General features: G+C 51.4%; 1 protein-coding gene across 5 annotated transcripts in view; it reads right to left on the bottom strand.

Annotated features, from left to right (window-relative positions):
• Positions 1–20,460, bottom strand: part of SCUBE3 (signal peptide, CUB domain and EGF like domain containing 3) — a 106,271-nt gene that overhangs the window by 26,476 nt on the left and 59,335 nt on the right. For 3 of the 5 annotated variants that reach the window (XM_054024722.1, XM_054024725.1, XM_054024721.1), the window contains exons 7-8: positions 12,330–12,377; positions 1,645–1,761 (exon numbers count right to left, since the gene is read on the bottom strand). In XM_054024722.1, the coding sequence (XP_053880697.1) occupies positions 1,645–1,761; positions 12,330–12,377 (165 nt within the window). The remainder of the gene's footprint in view (positions 1–1,644; positions 1,762–12,329; positions 12,378–20,460) is intronic. The other 2 variants (XM_054024724.1, XM_054024723.1) reach the window with 1 other exon arrangement.

Consider the following 20,460-nt stretch of genomic DNA (forward strand, 5'->3'; position numbering starts at 1 on the left):
GCTCACAAGGAATCGGAACAACAGGGCTGCTGTTCCCAGGCAGAGCCGGGGTGGGGGCTGGGAAGTGGGATTTTAATGCCTCTGAATGACAAAAGTTCCAAAAGGCGCCCCAGGGGACAGGGTGCAGTGCACCTCGCCAGCGATCCCAGGTACGGTGCACCTTCCCAGGTAAGCTTGGGGAGTGGGGACAGTTCGGCTGGGAAATGCAGCTCCCTCCCTTTGTAGGTGAACTGGTTTCCCAATGACAGGGTTCAGAGTAGCAGCCGTGTTAGTCTGTATCCACAAAAAGAACAGGAGTCTTTGTCGCACCTTAGAAACTAACAAAGAGCATTTCATCTTCCACAGTCTGATGTACAGTCTGGGTAGAGGCCTCTGTGCTGGCTGGGAGTCAGCCCTCGCCCTCAGGTCTAACCGCATTGGCCTGTCGGAGGGCAAGGGAGGAGAGGAGAGTACTTCAGGTTGCCAAAGGGGCCAGGTGCTTAGGCGCCGGATGATGCAGGTAGGTGCTTTTGTCCACAAGGTGCCTAAGGAGGTTAGGTGCTTAACTCCCAGGAAAGTTGATGGGACTTTGGTGTCTAATGCACTTAGGCACTTTTGTAAATCCCACTCAACGCCCATCTGCATTGTTAGGCACCTAAATCCCTTTGTATATCTTGCCCAAACTCTTTGGAGTCTCCTGAGATACTCAAGCCCCAGCCTGTCAACCCCTGCACACACCACAGTGCCCATCACCATAGTATCTAGGCACAGATCTCCGGTGTAACACCCATCACCATAGGACCTCAGTATAGATCTACCTCAAACACGGGATCTAGCACGCAGCACCCACAGGTCACCATCCCCACGTACGAGGAAGACTTAGTACAGGGGTCCTCCTCCACCAAGAATTCTGCTCTTAAAAACCAGCGCCCTGCCTGGCCCACGAAGCCTCCAGAGACACTGGCGAGATGGTGGTAGGGACAGCCCCAGGCTCTCTTATGGGACAGCAATGCTCTTCCGCATGGGGTTTAATCCTTACTGAACCATTGCAGAGCAGACTGCAGTAGGGTTGATGCGGGAGAGAGAGGGACGGGGTGGGGGTGGGGAGGGGAGAGGAAGATAGCCTCTTATTGCTAACAGCAGGAACCAGAGCTCCCCAGGGAGACATATGCGGCTGTCTCATCTGTTCCATGGCCACTGAAACGTTTCTCCATGCACGGCAGGAGGCTCTGGGTATGAGGGGATCTGGATGCAAGGGGGTTGCAGCTGAGCAGTGATGGGTGCAGGGAGTGTTGGGGGAAGAGGACTAGCAGCTGAGCCTGGCGCAGGGTAGGAGCCACCAGCCCGGTCTTCCCCAGTTCTGCCCCCTGCCCCACAGTGATTTACCTCTCTGCCGGCTGTCCTGGGCACCTGAAACATACTGCTGGGGAGGGTCACATGACCGCTCTTGTGACTTCCCTTTGCTTCCCCGTCAGAAAGTCATTTTTCTGCGAGGAAGCAAAGAAATCTGTGGGAGTCATAAATTCTGCACATGCGCAGAATTCCCCCAGGAGTAAAAGTTGCTCCCAGCAGAGAATAATCACCTAACAGGAGAGCTGTTGGTTCCACACTCCCCCATATAATCTGGGCTCAAAGCTGCCAGGCCCTCGCTCGCTGGTCCCTTACCTTTGCAAGTTTTCCTGTCTGGCTGCAGCATGAAGCCCATTGGGCAGCTGCAGTGCACACCCGTGGCTGCGTCATGGCACTTGCTGTCACAGCCCCCATTGTTCACGGCGCAGGTCTCTGCATGGGGAAGCAAAGAGAGAGGTTAGCAATAAATGCTTTTAAAGGATGCCCAATCTAGGAGTGAGGTGCAAACACGCTGCTGAGGTGACTTCGTGCTGGGTGGGTTCGAGATCCCAAGTGGAAATATCTACACTGCTATCTTTAGTGAGTTTCACTACACGGACTCGGCAGCTTGGTCCCCCAGCTGCAGTTAGACATACCCAAACAGGCCAAATTTCCAGAAAGAGCTGAATGACCTCTGCAAATCCAGCCTCTTTTTTGGGCATCCCTTTTTGAAAGTCTTGTCACACGGCTCAGCGGTGGTCTGAATGTAATGGCAGAGCAACAAAACCCAGGGCAGGGCTTTCTACAAGCGAAGAGGATGCTTACCTGTGCCTAGGGAGGAGAGAGCAAATCTTCTGATTCACCGGTAGAGCAACCAGTCATTAATAGCGACACCATCACACACACACACACACACACACACACACGCATGCACACACTCATTCAGAACTTGCAGGATCTTTTCTCCCTGTATTAGTTTTAACCTCCCTTTGGAGGGAAATACGGAGTTTGGCTTTTTCCATCTGGAAAGCACTGATTCTTTGCCTGAGGGTTTCCCAAGAAAGCCGGGGAATGGTGGGAGAGACACACACATCTGTTTGTGCACCAACATCACACATGTTGACCATACAGGGCCCTCTAAGTGACCTACTGCTGAGCGGACAACAAAGGGACCAGGAGACTGCAAAACTTTAGAGTAGGTCCTACATAAACACTGAACAGCTGTTGCCACTGGTTGTCTTTAATGTCTCAGCAACAGAATCGTGGGTTTTTTTTTTTAATAGATGCTCAGGTTCTGGAGGACAACTGCTACTAGCTTAAATTAAAATACTCTTGTAGAAATTTTAAGGCAGGTCAAATGTGGGGCATAAATCTACTTGGCAGCATCCCACTTGAGCACAGCCTTCCTAATGCTTTGCATTTCTATCGTGCCTTTCTTCGGAGGATTTCAAACCATTTGACAGCATTCGTTAGCCTTCCCCACATCCTGAGGGGTGCAGTGGCATTATCATCCTGGTTATAGTAACTAATCCCAGGTCTTCTGGTGTGTCGATGGCAGAGCAGGAAAAAGAACCCAGGAGTCCAGGTTCCCAGTCCCCCACTCTACCCCCTAGATAACCCTCTCGCCTTCAAAGAATCTGCTCATTAATAACATCAGAATTCTTGGTTGAAGCGTGGCAGACAGGAAAGGGGAACTGGTCTGTTCTATCAGGAGACGCTTTCTCTATTAAAACAACATGTCAGGCAGTAACACAGGTAAAAGCCAGAGCGGCTGCTCAGGAATGTTTGGAGATGGGACTTGAGATGAGATTGAGGCACAGCAGTTTGCTGGCAGGTTTCAGGGGAGCACATGTGAGCTAGTTAAATCCCTGTAGGAGGCCACCTGTCACTCCCAGGCACTGGGAAAGTGGAGTTTGTTTGTGACTGGAAGAGGTTCTGGCTTCCCAAAGGAGCAGGCTGTTCTGGTCCCCATCCAGCAAAGAACGTATGCATGTGCCGAGTTCCACGGGGCTCCTCGTGTGCTTAACGCTAGGCACAGGGAGTGGTTAAATAAAAAGTTTTACAAACCCCAACGTTAGTAGAAATGGTTTTTCCCTTTAAAGACAATTATAATTCAAGGGGAATAGAGTTCTGGGGATGATTTAATGATGCCAGGGCAGTGTTTGCAACCCATACACAGCAGCGCTGGGCTAGAGGGGGGGACAAGAAGTGACTAACTAGAAACATGGGGCCAGATTTACAAGTGCTCAGCAGAGAATAATTCTCAAAAATGCCTAAAATGCCCCATTTTCAAACGTGACTTTGAAGTCAGATCCTCAAAGGTATTTAGATGCTAACTCCTATTGAAATCAATGGGATTTAACTTCCTCAATTAGGTAGACATACTTGAAAATGTTACCTGCAATTCACCATCAGATTTTCAAAAGCCCTCAGGCTCCCACCGTGGCAGATCTGCTGGACAGATTTTCAAAAGAGCCCATCACCTGTGTGCCGGGCTCTTCTGAAATTTGGAACAGATTCGGCCATCCTTACTCATGCTCAACAGCACCTTGCTTCATGAATAGTTCCCTGGCAGAGTAAACAGAGGTATGGACAGTGGGATTGGCCCCATGAAATGAAAATGGCAAATCTATTTGCACTGTCCAAGCTGAATGAAGCTTTGCAAAATAAAACCACATACACACTGCAATAATGGCAAAGCGCACGTTCGATTTTTTACAATGTTAATTACTTCCGGTCATCAAATTCAGCCGTTGTTGTTACAACAGGAAGAGGCATTATTTTAAATGCAACATTTTCATCTTGCACAATGTCCCTGTGAAACCAAATCTTTGTTTTTTGTACTAACTACTAGAACGGTGCTTTGAAATTCATTAATGAAGACCAATAAAGTTTCCCTTCCAGAACATTAGCTACTTGAATGACCGAGACATTTGGGCTCAAGGAACCTAATGTGCTAACCCGCCGAAGAAATTTGTTGGAAAAGAGCAAATTCCAGGTTGTCTCTCTTTGCGGGAACCACATGAAGTGTAATTGACTGAAACGCCTAACCCCTGTCTGCTGTGCTGGGGATTTGGGATTATTATTCTGTGAATGTCCTGCTGCTGCTATTTTTATGCTGTCTCATCACAAGAGAACAAAGGGACCATTCTATGAAATATATGGCCAGTAGAGTTACAAAATGTAATGCTAAGGACATATTTCTTCACCTATCTATGTACCCAGATGCTTACACAGCATGCAGCCAACCACCGGAACTCCCCTCTGCAGGAAAGCAGATAGCCTAATACTACGGCTGGATAATGTTATGACCATTACGGACAACTGCAGTTATGCAAGAGCTGGAGGTGAGCAAATGGCATCTCTCATGCCATGATTGTCACAGGGGTCAGAGCTGGGTTTGAGTCGGTTTTCTGAGCGGGGAGGTAGGGGTTATTGGGTTCTACATCCACAAAGGACTTTTTGCTCAGTGGAGGAACAGTGCGACTGTAGAGGACTGAGACAACAGGGTGACCGTCCTTGAGAGGAGCAGAGAGAACACACTGCATGCCAACGTTTGATAGAGGTGGAGGACGTGTCTCTCTCTGGTGGCTGCCTCAGGGCTCTTGGTGCGCCCCCCACATCATAGTGATTAGTCAACCTCCCTAGGACCTTTCTATGCAGACCCGAGAGCATCAGGTTGTATTACAGTAGAAGCTAGAGGCCTCAACCAAGGTCAGGGCCCCATTGTACTAGGCGCCATACATGCACACAGTCAGACACCATCACAGCCCCAAAAAGCGTATGTCGTAAACAGACAAACAGGCTGGAAGAGAAACTGAGGCACAGATTAATCCAAGATCACCTAGCAAATCAGTGGTCAAATGGGGCTAGAACACACCTCTCCTGATTTCCAGCCTAGTACCCAATCTACTAGGGCATGCTGCCTCCAGACCCAGAGCATCTCCTATTTTGAGGCAGCACAAAAACTGACAGCAAGGGGACCTGCGCAGAATAATTCCAAGTCCCCATCCCTAGAGCGAATGGCTAGATGGACAATTATGCTCCATGTGCTCCCTTAACGGAATCCATATCTGACCCTTGATGCTCTGTGTTTACACGGAGGAAGGCAAGAACCTAGTCAGCCAGACTCAGCTATTGGCATAGTTGCAGTGGTGCATGCAAGAAGACAGATCTTTCAGCTGGAGTAAGCTGGCATAGCTCCACTGATTTCAATGTTGTTACACCCATTTACACCAGATAAGAACCTGGGCCCATCGCTGGAAGTTAGGAGCCTAGATACCTTTGAGGATCTGGGCCTGGACCCTAGCGGAGACAGGCAAAGCTGCTACACACCGGGACTGGCACCAGTGCCACTTCCCCGGTCTCAAGCTCCATCAGTGCAAACAGCAGCTTTGCCTATCTGTGGTTTGGCACCAGTGGAGCTGGTGGTAATCAGGGCAAATCTCCTGGGTAGATTTCAAAGGTGCTTAAGTGATTTAGGAACCTAAGTCCCATTGACTTTCAAATGGCCTTGGAAATCAAGACTCCGGCTCTTAAAACACCCAAAGCCTAATTATAGCTCTGGGTTCGCCCCTGCCTGTCTCAGGCCTCTGGAGACAGAAATTTGCTTGCAGTCTATAGTGGGATCCATTGTTCTGCGGTGATATCAGCCCTGGGTGGCTGAGGGAATGTGGCTCTCCAGGCCTGGAGTGTGTAAACATGACTCACCGAACCACACAGGGTTTTGGCAAGTGCCGGCTGAATCACTGGGGGAGGAAAGACACAAAAGCGGCCTCCCCCCGGAAAGCCGCCGTCTCACTTCCTGACCATGACACAGCAGCTGGAGCGGGCTGCAATCAGCACAGCTCACCAACAAACAAAAAGAGCCTTATGCGTTAAAATAACAAGTCAGATACCAGCCCCGACATTACCTTTCCTCTCTGTTCCATGGGATCCAGGCAGCCAACACCTGCTCCTTACCCTCCTTTATTATGTCTGGCTGCACCCCTGCTCCCCACTGCACTGACCTTTGGAACTATCGGGGCAAGGAAACCACGACAACCCCGGGCTTTTTTCCTGCATTCCCTGGGCCAGCATGTGCATTTGACACGCTTCCCCCAAAGCATCCCAAGAGTCTTTTATGAAGGGTGTTCTTTCAATAATAAATAACAACAAACAAACATCTAGATTATAAAAATGCATAGATGTGAAGGCTAGAAGGGACCACGGTGATCAGCATGTATGGATCATTTACCCACTACTGCAATGCGGTCACCTCTGGGGTGGAACATGGCATCTGTTTAATAGTGCAAAGCAACACTGCACAACAGTTTAGGATGGGAAGTGAAGAAGACTGTTGTATCCAAATGAAACTTTGAGGCAGTGTGGATGTTTAGGGAGGACAATGGGGTTAACATCCATACTTTTCAAATGCCATGAAACCTTTAATAACTGCAAGTGCTTTTATGTCTCATCTGAAATCAGTTTCCAAACCTGCTTTCAGGGCATATGTCTGTTTCAGAAGGGCAGGTTTCAAGAAACTCATACCCCAGAAGAAGTTACTTTTCGACCTCTGAGTGGACTATGTTGAGATTTCCGTTCGAAATCAAAGACTCTTTGAAAGAAAACCAGACTACCAATATTAAAGAGGCCTCGTCAAGTCAAATTTGTCTTCAAAGTTAAGTTTTGTAAAAATAAGCTTTGACAAGAACAAAGACCAAGAGACAATTCTCCAGCATGTCATGATACGCTTTGCCTTGCAATGGAAAAGATGTTGCTTTTAAACAAAACAAAAAACAAAAACACAAACTCTCCTCTGCTGTGTTCACAACCAATACCTTGCAGCGTTGTGCTAAGGTTTGCTCACAATCCTCCTTTCATACTGGTGTAATTACACTGACTCCTGATTTACACCCGTGTAATGAAAAACAGAATCTGCCCTGGTGCATGTGAAATTGACCAGCAGTTATGAACACAAATTAAACTAAATTACTCAGTTTTCATCATCTGAGCTGAAGAAAATGCTTAAAGTAAGCCACAAGAGGGGCGCAGAGTAGACAAGATTTTCAAAATTCTGTCCCTTTTAAACATCTGCTGTGTTTTCTGTTAAAGAGGTTAGGAACTTTACTTGTTGGGTATTATTATTTTTTAGTAGGCGGGGTTTGATTTTCTTTACTTTGCATCTTACAGTCAGTCATTTACCCCCATGCAACGTGAGCCCAAGGTGGGGTAAAGTGTTGCTATTCTGATCTGGTAGCATTTCACAGCCACTCTGCAAAGATGTAAATAACAACACAAAGTTCACAGCAGTGGAAAATCAGGCCCATTATCTTTAACCTCAGATGGTCCCCTTAAAGTACTTGGTTTATAGCCTTTTAACACAGTATCACGCTTTCCGTGCATCTTGTGCCTGCTTGCGTTTTTACTGCACACTCCTAATAATGCTGCCATATAAATTTGGCTCATGGAACGGAAAGGTTCATTCCCTGCACACACACCGAGGACCAGGAAAAAAAAAAAAAAGGGACCGATTCTGAGACTTACACTGGGGTGTTTCCATTGAATTCAATGGAACAATACTTGCTTTGCACCAGGGACAGTGAGAACAGAATCAGGCCACCATCTCAGAAGCCCCGCTGCCGTCCTTGATCTCTCATCTGCCTTAAATAAATGGAGATCGAGGGGTTTTGTGTTTATACCCTCGTTAGCAGGGACTGTTTTAATTAATGCCTTCTGAGCCCATCACAATGTATCTGGGCACTGTACAAAAGTGAAACCAACCACAACTAAAATACTGCAGAGCTGGGCCCAGCGGCTAAGAGAGAAGTAGCTGCGCTCTGCCAAATGAAAGCATCCAAGGAGGAACAAAACAATTCTTGAAAAACCGTAAAAGGAAGAGCGGGCAAGAAAGAAGGTTAGGCCTGGCCATGTCTCTGCAGATCCATGATGATTCCAGCCAGAAGAGACTAGATGCACTGGTGCAAACCCTCTGTGCAGATAGGCAAAGATGCTATTTGCACTGATGGTGGTTAGCCCTGCTTGAAATTGGAATAAGCCACACTTTGTACAAGTGCCTCTTACAGAGAGGCAGTATAGCCTAGTGGAGAGTGCACTAGACTAGACTTCAGGGGACCTGGGTTCTATTTCCAGTTCCTCTGCTGTGCAACATTGGACAAGTCATTTACCCTTCCTGTGCCTCAGTATACCTATCAGTAAAATGGGAATAATGATACTGACCTCCTTTCTAAAGCGCTATGAGATCTGTGGCTGGAAAGGGCTAAATAAGAGCTAGGTGTTATTATTATTATGGCTGCCTGCCCTGTTCATACTACGAGTCTGTACCAGTGTAGATAAGCCCTCGGTCAGTCAAGATGAACTGACTGTTACCTGCCTTGAAACCAGATGCTGAAGGATTTAATCCTGCGACTTTCATCCAATCAGCTGTCGGATAATCTGAACCGATTGCTATCTCTGTACTGCTGAGATACAGTAACCGCAGAGAGCGTTTAATCCAGCCTGTCTAAGGCGATAACCACGTTACTGAAAACTTCTTAATCCCGGATCAGGGTAGGGTGCTGCCCTGGCTCCCAAGCCAGGAGGTGCCGTGGAGGCAGCAGGTTCCACAGCAAGAGGAAGTCCTTTGCCTCACATCGCAAGGATCTTTCTGGGTAATCTAAGGGTAGCGCTGAGCTGATGGGCTTTATAGGGAGGCCTATTTAAGCCTGCCTGGGAGTAAAGGCAGATCACTGGGATGCAGGGGACTATGTGATGTAATGCAGGGTGGTCAAAAAATTGGGGAAATGCTCTGCAGAGCCTCCCCTCAAAAGCAACATTTGCTGTTCTAATCACATCCCTCCGAGGACAAACCTTCACGACGGCTGTTTGTGTAACTGCAACTATTATGCCAAAATTACAACCCACAAAATTAACAACAAATCTCCATGACAAAACCATGAAGGCCCTGGGACATGCTTTTAAAGGCCAGCAGGCAATGTTCTCTAGTGCTCAGAACGAGGGAAGGACATGATTTTCAGAGGTGCTGAGCACCCACAACTCCCATTGAAGTCACTGGGCTCTACTGGTGCTCAGCGCCTCGGAAAATAAGGCCTGGGGATTCCTGGGTTCTAGCCTTGGGTGAGTCAGTTCACCTGTAGTGTGCCTCGGTTTCTCCACCTGTAAAGTGGGGCTATTATATACCTTTGTAATGTGCTTTGAGATCTTCAGATGAAAAGCGCTAAGTGCAAAGTATCCTATGCAAAAATTCTGAGTGGCCAATTAAAGCTGCCAAACCCAGCCATAACATTGTGTTTCCCCTTGTGCCTATGTCTGGGGAGCTGTTTCCTTAGCTTCAAGGACTTGTCTAACACACACAGCCAAATTTTCAAACAGCCACCTCTACTGTACCCACAGTATTTGCACACATGCCTAGGTTTGCACGCTTCAAACCTGTGCTTTGGTGCACAAGCGGACAGGGAGCCTGCACGTGTGAAAACAGTGTGTGTATGAGCACCAGTTTGCACAAGCAAACCAATGGTTGTGTGTGGGAAATTCAGGGGACTGGTTGGAAAAATATCCGAGCTTTTGCTTTATTACACAGAGCCTGCAGTGGGTCAGAGGAGACTAGTGCAATGATGGTTAATGCACTGAATCCTGGTGACTGTTAGTCACATTTGTGATGCTTGTGTCACAGCAAACACCTAGTGCGGGCAAACCGTTAGGGAAACTTTTATCCGCTCAATCCTGGGCCAAGCAGATCTTTTGTGACTGGAAGCAAACTCATTTTACAGACACCAGGAGGTTTGGACATAGACAACTCAACAATTCACTGCAATAAACGCATCTTCCCGGTTGTAAGGGGAGAGAGGGGGAGAGAGAGAGAAAGAATGGGAAGGGGATGATGGGAAGAGGACACCCTGCAGAGCTTGGTCTCACTGGCCCAGGAAGCAGAGCATGGGGGAAGAAGAGTGGTTCACAGGGAGCACACATAGCTAGAATGTTCCCCAGAGTCCAAACCAGAAGCAAAGGCCAATCAACGTAGAGAAGAGCATTAACATTTAGCAAGTGGAGAATGAAATATAGGACAGAACAGGCGCCCTGGGCTTCCAGTTAACATCTGGACAGGGATCAAAACTGCGCCTGGCTAGAGGAACTCCGTGTTTGTAAGAGGAGAGGGTGCTGGCCATCACTGATGCACTATCCCCTTTCAGCAAACCAAGGGGGGAAAGACATCTGGCCCTGCCCTCCAGACAGCTAAACCCTTTGGAATCCATGACCAGTTAGAATGCAAAGGGGACCCTCACCCACTGCAGAAGCTGCCCAATATGCTCTCTCCGGGAGAGACCGCAGGGGCTGTTTCCTTCCTTCCTGCACAGTCCTATTTGTAAATTGATTTCCCCAAACTGACACCAGCCACTCCCCCAATTCCCACTGTGGAGGGGAAGGCAGCTTCAAAGAAAGCTCTTTCCAGACAGACTCTCAGTACCACTCTCCCCGACTGACATCCAAGCTCACAGGCAGTCCAGAAAAACAGCATCATGGGCAAAAGTAAGAGAGACTCTGGGGGCTTGACCTAGCTACCGCTGACCCTTCAGCTCAAGTTACATCATTGCCTAGAAAGCCGGAGACTTGGATTTTACTCCTGGCACTGACCTTCCATATGCAGCAAACTCCTTTCTTCTGTGGGCTGGGACAGTCTCCTCATAAAGGAGGTACGTGACATCTCAGTTAACTACAGGATCACTCTATCGCCCTTCCACATTTAAATCAGAGCCACGCTGGAGGCCACCACTTGCCCACTGGCTGGGCCAGGCCTACAGTGGGGATTAGAACTAGAGCAGGGGCAATAATTGTTTTTCCAGATTGGTGGCCAAAAAATAAAATATCAGAAAAAACAAATCAGAAAAAACTTTCATTTTGGGTCGAAACTGACATTTTTCAGTCCTCACCAAAACAAAACCCCAATATGAAAAATAAATTGTTTGGGGTCAAACAAAATGTTTCTTTTGACCCAAAACAATGTTTTTTGTTTGCTTTGCTTTTTGCATTATGTTTATTACCCTTTTAATTTAAAAAAACAAAGACAAAATCTAGCTACATTTCTAAACGCAACATCATTTCAAAACGAAAAGTCAAAAGGTTTCATTTTGAAAGTCCCAAATGCCATTTTGGCTTTTTCAAACTTTTTGTTTTTCGTTTACTTTTTATTCAGCCAAAACGATTTGCCGAATTTGACGTGAATTGGCAAATAGTTTCGGTTGTCCTGAAACTGCATTTTTGGGCAAACAAACTATTAAGAGTGAAAAATTTTGCCCACATCTATTTTGAACAGGGGGCCTCGAAGATGTAAAAATGCTATCTGCAGCCACTTCAGTCTTTCACTCAGTGGTACAGTCTTCGGAGACCATAATTCCCACAATGCAAGGCTCCATTCTGACCCTCTGCACTAAGACAAGAGAAACCATGATCTGCTCCATTACATGGAATTTGAAGAGAGGACCTTAGGTTGCTGAGATGGGCGAAGTTTGAGTGCCTCTCCTACAGACAGGTTTCACAGTAGCAGCCATGTTAGTCTGAGCTTATGCTCAGATAAATTTGTTAGTGCCACAAGTACTCCTGTTCCTCCTACAGACACTTATCCTCAGTTTGAAAGCCGGTTACATCTTCTGACAGCAGGTCTGGCCATAAGCACAAGCAAAGCAGGCAGCTATTCAGAGCCCCACATCCCGCACAAGCTCTGCTCCTCGTCGGAATGCCCTGTCTCTCTCTCTCTCTCCTTCTCCGGTTGTAGAGACAACTCACGGCCGGATCCCAGGCTGGCCTTGCTGCAGCGGGTTTAGAAGTAGGAATGGCGGGGGAGATTAGTAAGCATCGGAGGTGGAAAGTGCATCATTAATGACCCCTGAGCCACATGCGCTAGGGCGGGAAGTGTGGCATGCAGTTAGGTGGGCGGCTCAGGCCCCATGCCCAGTTATTATGCCAAGACAAGATGCATCTACGGTTAGAACTCCTCAAAGAGATAGAGAGAGAACAAAAATATTTACCATTAGAAAACGTCTGGGGGGTAACGTGTTGCTGGAGGTGCCTCTCCCCTGTTTAACATTATAAAAAAGTGATTTAGAAACAGTGTCCAGCAAGAAGCCTACCTTTTTAAAATTTCAATTATTTCTTATTCTCTGCCTCTCAGATTTGCAAAGATTTCCTCCCTTTCCGCCACCCCAATGAGCCTGGCACAGAGGCCTGAGCTTGTACCATCAAACCACTCCGTCACCCGGTCCATCACAACCCATAGCAGACCGCTGGGGCGGACCCCTCCCATGTCCTCTGACGCAAAGAGGCAGGATTCTCATGCTACAGGCTGGGGGTGAGGGGATGAAAGACCGAGAGGTGCAAAGAGAAGTAGCGTTAGTTGGTTAGTATTGAACATGTCTCCTCGTTCAGTTTGATGCTACTGCAGACGAGCTCTTAGCTATCTGGGCAGCAGAGTGTCGCCCACACAACAGGATCAAATTCGAGGGGGGATGTGTAAGGGGTTGTGAGCTACAGCAGGCGTGTGTGATGGGTGCAAAGGAGTCTGAGCATAAGGGCAACAAAGAGGATCTGGGACCATACGGTCTTGGCTGTATGAGAAAAGGTGCACTGGTCTGATTTAAAAATCCATGTAGTTAAACTGGTGCAGACCTCCTAATGGAGACGCACTTAAATCAGTTTAACTTAATCCAGTAATGTACCAAACTAAACCAATTTAAGCAAGGGTTACATGGGCTTAAGTGCGTCTTCGTTAGGTCGTTCACTCTCGTTTAACTGGATCAGTTTCCAATCCATTTAATTGCAGCTTTCCGGCTAAAGGCAAAGGCTAAGGCAGTTGGTGTCATGGACACACCAAGGGCCCAATTCCGCCCTCACTCACCCTGATGTAAATGGGGTGTGACACTAGTGTAAAAGTGGCGTGAGAGAAGAATCAGGCCCCATGGGTGCAAAAGAAGAGCGTGGCAGGAAACACAAGCAGGAGAGGAGTAAGCCCAAGTAACTCCCAGCACACACTAACATACACCCTCTTCTGCTCCTTCACCATATAGCAGTTTAGACCCCCTAGCGCCCACCTACTGATTTGTAACTGACCATCACCTGAGAATCTGGCCCTTGTATCACCAGCTTCAAGTCAGTAGCAGGGCTAGGAGCTGTATTCTGCCATGAACTGCATGGCAAATACCCCCCCGGGACAATCCCATGAAAAGCACCTGTGGAATGAACCCAACCAGCCTGGCAGGGGCTGGAGCAGTTCCTGGGAGACAAAGGGAAGGGGCACACAGCCCCATTGAGCCAGGCTGCAGGGGGCTCAGGGAGGGACAGACATGTCAAAGAAGGCAAAGATAAGTATGAGGAAGAGAGGTCCTAGAGGAGAGGCTTCAGGAGCAGGCAGTATGCTGCTACCTGGGGCAGGGAGACAGGCAGCTCCAGGGAGGTTGAGGCCTGGTACAGGGAGTTCCAGGGAGGCCAGGGCCAAATACAGAGGGCTCCGGGGTACATGCATGTGACACACGTGCTGGTGGGGTTGCTCTAGGAAGGCTGAGGCCTGGCCAGGGGGTGGGGGGACCTGATGAGGAGGCTGGAGCCTGAGAGCTGGAGTGAGGAGGTGAGAGGGGGAGCTCGGCTGGGAGGAGGGAGTGTTGAAACAAGGACCCTTGCGTAGAACCTGCCTCCACTTTCAGCCCTGCTCTCACTGTGGTCTCAAGGCCCATGGGTGCCTGAGCCAGCACGAAGGAGGTGAAGGGAGGAGTCACAGCCAAGCCGAAACGGACCAGGTCTAGGCAGCACCAGCAGTGAAGTCTGGAGCTGCCGCACTCAGGGGAGACTGGGGGCTGAGGAACAAAGCGCCAACTGCTGCTCTCATTAAAATCGACGGTGGAGATCCCAGGGCCTTCACTAGGGTCAGGATCGAGCCTAACCCAGGCTTGGGTTTTGCTTCCCCAATGGGTACTACATGACTGTGTGGATCCCTGCCTAGTAAGACGGATCCATGGCAGCAGGCCAGAAGGAGCTGGGGCGGGGGAGGAGAAGAGTCATTTCTCCACATGCTGGTCCTCCTGGGGGCCGCCCGAGCCCATTCCTCACCCCTCCACAGAGGAACAGTGGAGCAGATGGGCCTGACCCAAGGACCAGGAACCTGGCAGCACAGAGAAGGTGAGCGTTTGGGCAGTGCTTCCCCCCATACGTGCACAGTCCATGTGGAACTGATTATTCCCCAGGGATGGCGAGGCAACGAGAGCCAATCAGAGCGTCTGAGCAAAGGGCTTAATGAGAAACAAACTGCAGAGGCAGGCGAGACCGAGCGGAGGGGCCAGGACGGAGCCGAAGAGCGGAGGAAGGTGAGAAGGAAAAGAGAGAGGAGTGCGATCTGCTCCCAGACGCATCAGGTCCTCGGCTCTCTCAGCGCTCAATATGGGGCAAATCCTAACTGGCGCCCAGGATCCTACTCTGCCACCAGGATTTGCCCCAAATGTCCCTCTGGACAAACCAGGTGTTGGGGGGGATGGATGCCCCCAGGGCACACGGGCAGGGGATTTAACTCCCTTCCTCTGCATCAACAAAGAGGGGGTATCTCCTGCATGGTCAGTCTCTTGTGACTGTGGGGGCATTCAGCAGGATGTCTTGTAGATGCACCAGGAAACACTGCCCCAGCCCCCCCATGCCCCTTCCCACCTTAGAACACCGGGTAACATCTTACAGCTGCTCAAGCCAATTGCACTGATGCAAACGTCATATATCTACCTTGGGCATAGGTCTGCACTCCCCATGTTGGGGTAAAGGGGGGACAGACTGGAGCCTTGGGGAAAGAACAGGCCCTCTAAGGGAGGCAGACCGGCCTGTAATACACTCGCCCCATTATGGCCAAAAGAATGAGCGGGACGTGAGGCAGGATTGGGGAGTCCAGCTGCAGGGGATTAGGCAACCTGGTTCAGGGCTGCCCAATGAGTTTTGGGAGTAGCTCAGGGAGATCAGTAATGGGATAAGGAGCCTTGAACCCCGACTTGAACCCAGCAGCGACCAAAAGCCATTGCTAGCCAAAGTTTGGTCGGTGCCCCCAAAATAAGTTGGGTGGGTCTCAGCCCACGGACAGAGGTCCATGCCATAGAACGCGCTGTCACAGTTGGCACCAATTGGCCTGCTGGCTGGCAGACTAAGCAGTGACTGAATTAGTTCCCTATTAATGCTGTCCTGCATGGCATGACCCCAGATACCCTGGATAATACAGGGGGCAGAAAAGATGTGTGACCATGTGCACCCCTCTATTCATACTGAAAAGGGTAGAGCAGCCTGGTAGAGGGGCTCACAGGATCCGCGCTATTAAAGATGGGAAAAGACCTAACCAAATGCAAGGTCCCTCTATACCCAACGGCAGACCCTGCCTCAGTTTCTCCTTGTGTCTGATGGCTCTATTAGTTGCTGAAGCGATTTACGCCGCTGGCTAAGTCCCAAAGTTCACCCCAAAGAATCCAAACCAACACAAACCCAGATCTTTTGCCCAGGGTTCATTCCTCTCTCTGAAGGTCTGTCCTCCTCCACCAATCTTCCAGCCCACCTGGGATCTAATCAGCCCCTTGGTAGCAGCAGAGGTCTCTAGATGGCAGCACAGTGGGAGCCCAGGCCCACCCTCCACTATGGGTTCTCAGGCTTGGTGACCCCATACAGCCAGACTATCTAACCCCACGCTTCAAAGCTGCCCAGTCTTCTTCCTATAGAGCCAGCCCTCCTGCTCGTTAAAGAGCCCTGACTTCTCAGTCTCCTCTCCCTGGAGTCCCTGGGTCAGCAGCCCCACAGGCTGCTCTTAGTTCCCAGCAGGCCTGCTCTTAGCCACCTGACTCTGCGTCCCTCCTCTTCTCCACAGCGGGAGTCAAACCACGTCTGGTGGATGCAGCTGTGCCCCAGCTGCCTTAAAGGGCCAACTCACCCGGTGACCCCCAAGCATGCAATCCATCGGCATCCCCCCCGAGAGAGGGGGAGCCAGGTACTAAACTGATACATACTGGAACTCACGCTCATTGGGATTCCCGGTGACCCACAAGCCACAAAGCTGGAGACACGAGAACACAGGGTGTGCCACACCTGATCGGATCTCTGCTCCATGCTTCAGAGAAAAGCAAAAATCCACCCCACATCAATGGCTCTTCCATTCTGTAGACGTTTTGCAAGAGCAAGATCCCTTCACAGACCATCTCTTCTCCCAATCCCCCATGCATGCCTCATTCTGCAGACCACCAATTGCCCTCAATAGCTCTGGCTCTTAAAGCATCTCTTCAAGGTACCTGGGAAGGGGGTGGGGGATGTTCCTCTTTCCTAGTTCCTGGCCTCCTGCCCATCTGGGTCCACCTCCGATGCCAGGAGCGCCCCATAAGCCCATGGGACCAAGGGCAAAGGATTCTGAGAGCATCTGAGGAGGACCTGTTGCAAGGCTGAGTGTGGGTCACTGTATGATAAAACTCAAGAACCGCTGCCCTAAAGGCCAAACTACATTTCGTTCCCCTGCTCCAATCATGTTTCCTGCTGATTCATGGCTCCGGCTTCCAAGCTGCCAGCTGCGCTATGCTCCGCCCCAGACACACACTCACTTTCCCTGCACCCACTAACAGCCTAATACAGAGGGGATGCAATGGGGAAGCAGCGCTGGCATCTGGGGAGCGCGCTATATTGCAATGCAGGGGCAGTGCTGGTGTCTGGGGAGCGTGCTAGATCGCAATGCAGGGGCAGCACTGGCACGTCTGGGGAGCGTGCTATATCGCAATGGGGAGGCAGCGCTGGTGCGTCTGAGGAGCATGCTAGATCACAATGCAGGAGCAGCGCTGGGGCGTCTGGGGAGTGTGCTAGATCGCAATGCAGGAGCAGCGCTGGGGCGTCTGGGGAGCGTGCTAGATCGCAATGCAGGGGCAGCACTGGCACGTCTGGGGAGCGCGCTATATCGCAATGGGGAGGCAGCGCTGGTGCGTCTGAGGAGCATGCTAGATCACAATGCAGGACCAGCGCTGGGGCGTCTGGGGAGCGTGCTATATCACAATGCAGGGGCAGCGCTGGGGCGTCTGGGGAGCGTGCTAGATCGCAATGCGGGGGCAGCGCTGGGGCGTCTGGGGAGCGTGCTAGATCGCAATGCAGGAGCAGCGCTGGGGCGTCTGGGGAGCGCGCTAGATCACAATGGGGAGGCAGTGCTAGTGCGTCTGGGGAGCGTGCTAGATCGCAATGCAGGGGCAGCGCTGGGGCGTCTGGGGAGCATGTTATATCCCAATGCAGGGGCAGTGCTGGTGCGTCTGGGGAGCGTGCTAGATCGCAATGCTGGGGCGTCTGGGGAGCGTGCTATATCCTAATGCAGGGGCAGCGCTGGCGCGTCTGGGGAGCGCGCTATATCGCAATGCAGGGGCAGCACTGGGGCGTCTGAAGAGCGTGCTATATCGCAATGGGGAGGCAGTGCTGGTGCGTCTGGGGAGCATGCTAGATCGCAATGCAGGGGCAGCGCTGGGGCCTCTGGGGAGCGTACTATATCACAATGCGGGGGCAGCGCTGGGGCGTCTGGGGAGCGTGCTAGATCGCAATGCAGGGGCAGCGCTGGTGCGTCTGAGGAGCGTGCTATATCGCAATGCAGGGGCAGCGCTGGGGCGTCTGGGGAGCGCGCTAGATCACAATGGGGAGGCAGTGCTAGTGCGTCTGGGGAGCGTGCTAGATCGCAATGCAGGGGCAGCGCTGGGGCGTCTGGGGAGCGTGCTATATCACAATGCAGGGGCAGCGCTGGGGAGCATGTTATATCCCAATGCAGGGGCAGTGCTGGAGCGTCTGGGGAGCGTGCTAGATCGCAATGCTGGGGCGTCTGGGGAGCGTGCTATATCCCAATGCAGGGGCAGTGCTGGTGCGTCTGGGGAGCGTGCTAGATCGCAATGCAGGGGCAGCGCTGGGGCGTCTGGGGAGCGTGCTAGATCGCAATGCAGGGGCAGCACTGGTGCGTCTGGGGAGCGTGCTAGATCGCAATGCGGGGGCAGCGCTGGGGCGTCTGGGGAGCGTGCTAGATCGCAATGCTGGGGCAGCGCTGGTGCGTCTGAGGAGCGTGCTATATCGCAATGCAGGGGCAGCGCTGGGGCGTCTGGGGAGCGCGCTAGATCACAATGGGGAGGCAGTGCTAGTGCGTCTGGGGAGCGTGCTATATCACAATGCAGGGGCAGCGCTGGGGAGCATGTTATATCCCAATGCAGGGGCAGTGCTGGAGCGTCTGGGGAGCGTGCTAGATCGCAATGCTGGGGCGTCTGGGGAGCGTGCTATATCCCAATGCAGGGGCAGTGCTGGTGCGTCTGGGGAGCGTGCTAGATCGCAATGCTGGGGCGTCTGGGGAGCGTGCTATATCCTAATGCAGGGGCAGCGCTGGCGCGTCTGGGGAGCGCGCTATATCGCAATGCAGGGGCAGCACTGGGGCGTCTGAAGAGCGTGCTATATCGCAATGGGGAGGCAGTGCTAGTGCGTCTGGGGAGTGTGCTAGATCGCAATGCAGGGGCAGCGCTGGGGCGTCTGGGGAGCGTGCTATATCGCAATGCAGGAGCAGCACTGGGGCGTCTGGGGAGTGCGCTAGATCGCAATGCAGGGGCAGCGCTGGCGCATCTGGGGAGCGCGCTATATCGCAATGCAGGGGCAGCGCTGGGGCATCTGGGGAGCATGCTATATCGCAATGCAGGGCAGCGCTGGGGCGTCTGGGGAGCGCGCTATATCGCAATGCAGGGGCAGTTCTGGTGCGTCTGGGGAGCGCGCTAGATCGCAATGGGGAGGCAGTGCTAGTGCATCTGGGGAGTGTGCTAGATCGCAATGCAGGAGCAGCGCTGGGGCGTCTGGGGAGCGCGCTAGATCGCAATGGGGAGGCAGTGCTAGTGCGTCTGGGGAGTGTGCTAGATCGCAATGCAGGGGCAGCTCTGGCGCGTCTGGGGAGCGTGCTATAAAGCAGCGTTGCCATTTCTGGGGAGCACAAACCGCCCCTTTGGGGAGCACTTTAGCAGGGTGACTGACACCTCCACCAGTGACAGTGCATCTCACAGACATGTTTTCTCCCTATGGAACCACAAAGCCTCAAGTCCAGAGCTGAGCGCACAACTGCGGGCCTGCTGCTTTCCTCTGGCGTCTCTAACAGCGGTCGGAACGAGCCCCTCCCATCGTGTGAGGCTGACCTGCCCCAGCGCGCTGCAGAGCACTTTAATCAACAGGGCGGGGCGGGTTTGGGGCCTTTTGAAAAGGCTGCTTTAGAGAATAAACATAAATACATAAGGTCATTGGCCTCCCCTCCTCCCATCCTGGATCCAGGGTGGGAGTCATGAGGGCTGGCCCCTGCTCCGCTCAGAGGCATGTTATTCATTATCTGCATTTTTAGAAGCAGCAATAAAAAGCAGAAAAATGAAAAACACCGGCCGCGGCCTAATGAAACTGTCATTCAAATGAAGCCACCCTGCTTCCTGCTGGCTGGTGTGAGCTGAAAGAGACCTGCACGAGGAGCCTGCTCCCAGCGGCCCTTCAAACACACCGCGTTCAATTTCAAAGCTCTCGGCCTGGGGAGCAGGTTTGCAATCCCCTCTCTGGAAACTTTATTCCCCTTCAACTGATGAAGTATTTCAGAGGAAATGGAGAAGGAAGGGGGAGGGGGAGGGCTGGGGGGAGCAAGGGAAGCTGTTTGCTGAGACCCAGCCATAAAACAAAAAAGAACAGTTATAAATATCCAAGCAGGTACCCAAGCCTCCTGCCTGACTATAAATCTGTCGGCCGGGCATCCCTGCAGGGAAGGCAGGATTGGCTGCCTGTTAGTCACAGATGGCAGCACAATCCTACACTGTTCGAGGTGGGCGCAGTTAGGGGACTCAGATGCACTCCGATGCTACCAACCGTGCCGGGCTGGACCCTGCTCTCACTCACACTGATCAGCACAGCCGGGTGTAGCCTGGGGCAGAGCGCGGCTCACCAGACAAAGGGCCAAGCAATGCTGGAAGCTGGCCCAGTGTGAAAGGGACGCTATGTCCGTAACTCAAATGGCTGCGGGAGGAAGGAGCGGCAGAATGGATGCAGTGAACAGACCCCTTGGGATGAGTCCAGAGTGGAGCATCAGCGGCTAGTCAGGATTGGGGTGGCCAGTGTTACAGCCACAAAGCATTTTAGTAGTATTTA

Source organism: Malaclemys terrapin, chromosome 4 (assembly GCF_027887155.1).
Source record: "Malaclemys terrapin pileata isolate rMalTer1 chromosome 4, rMalTer1.hap1, whole genome shotgun sequence".
NCBI lineage: Eukaryota > Metazoa > Chordata > Testudines > Emydidae > Malaclemys > Malaclemys terrapin.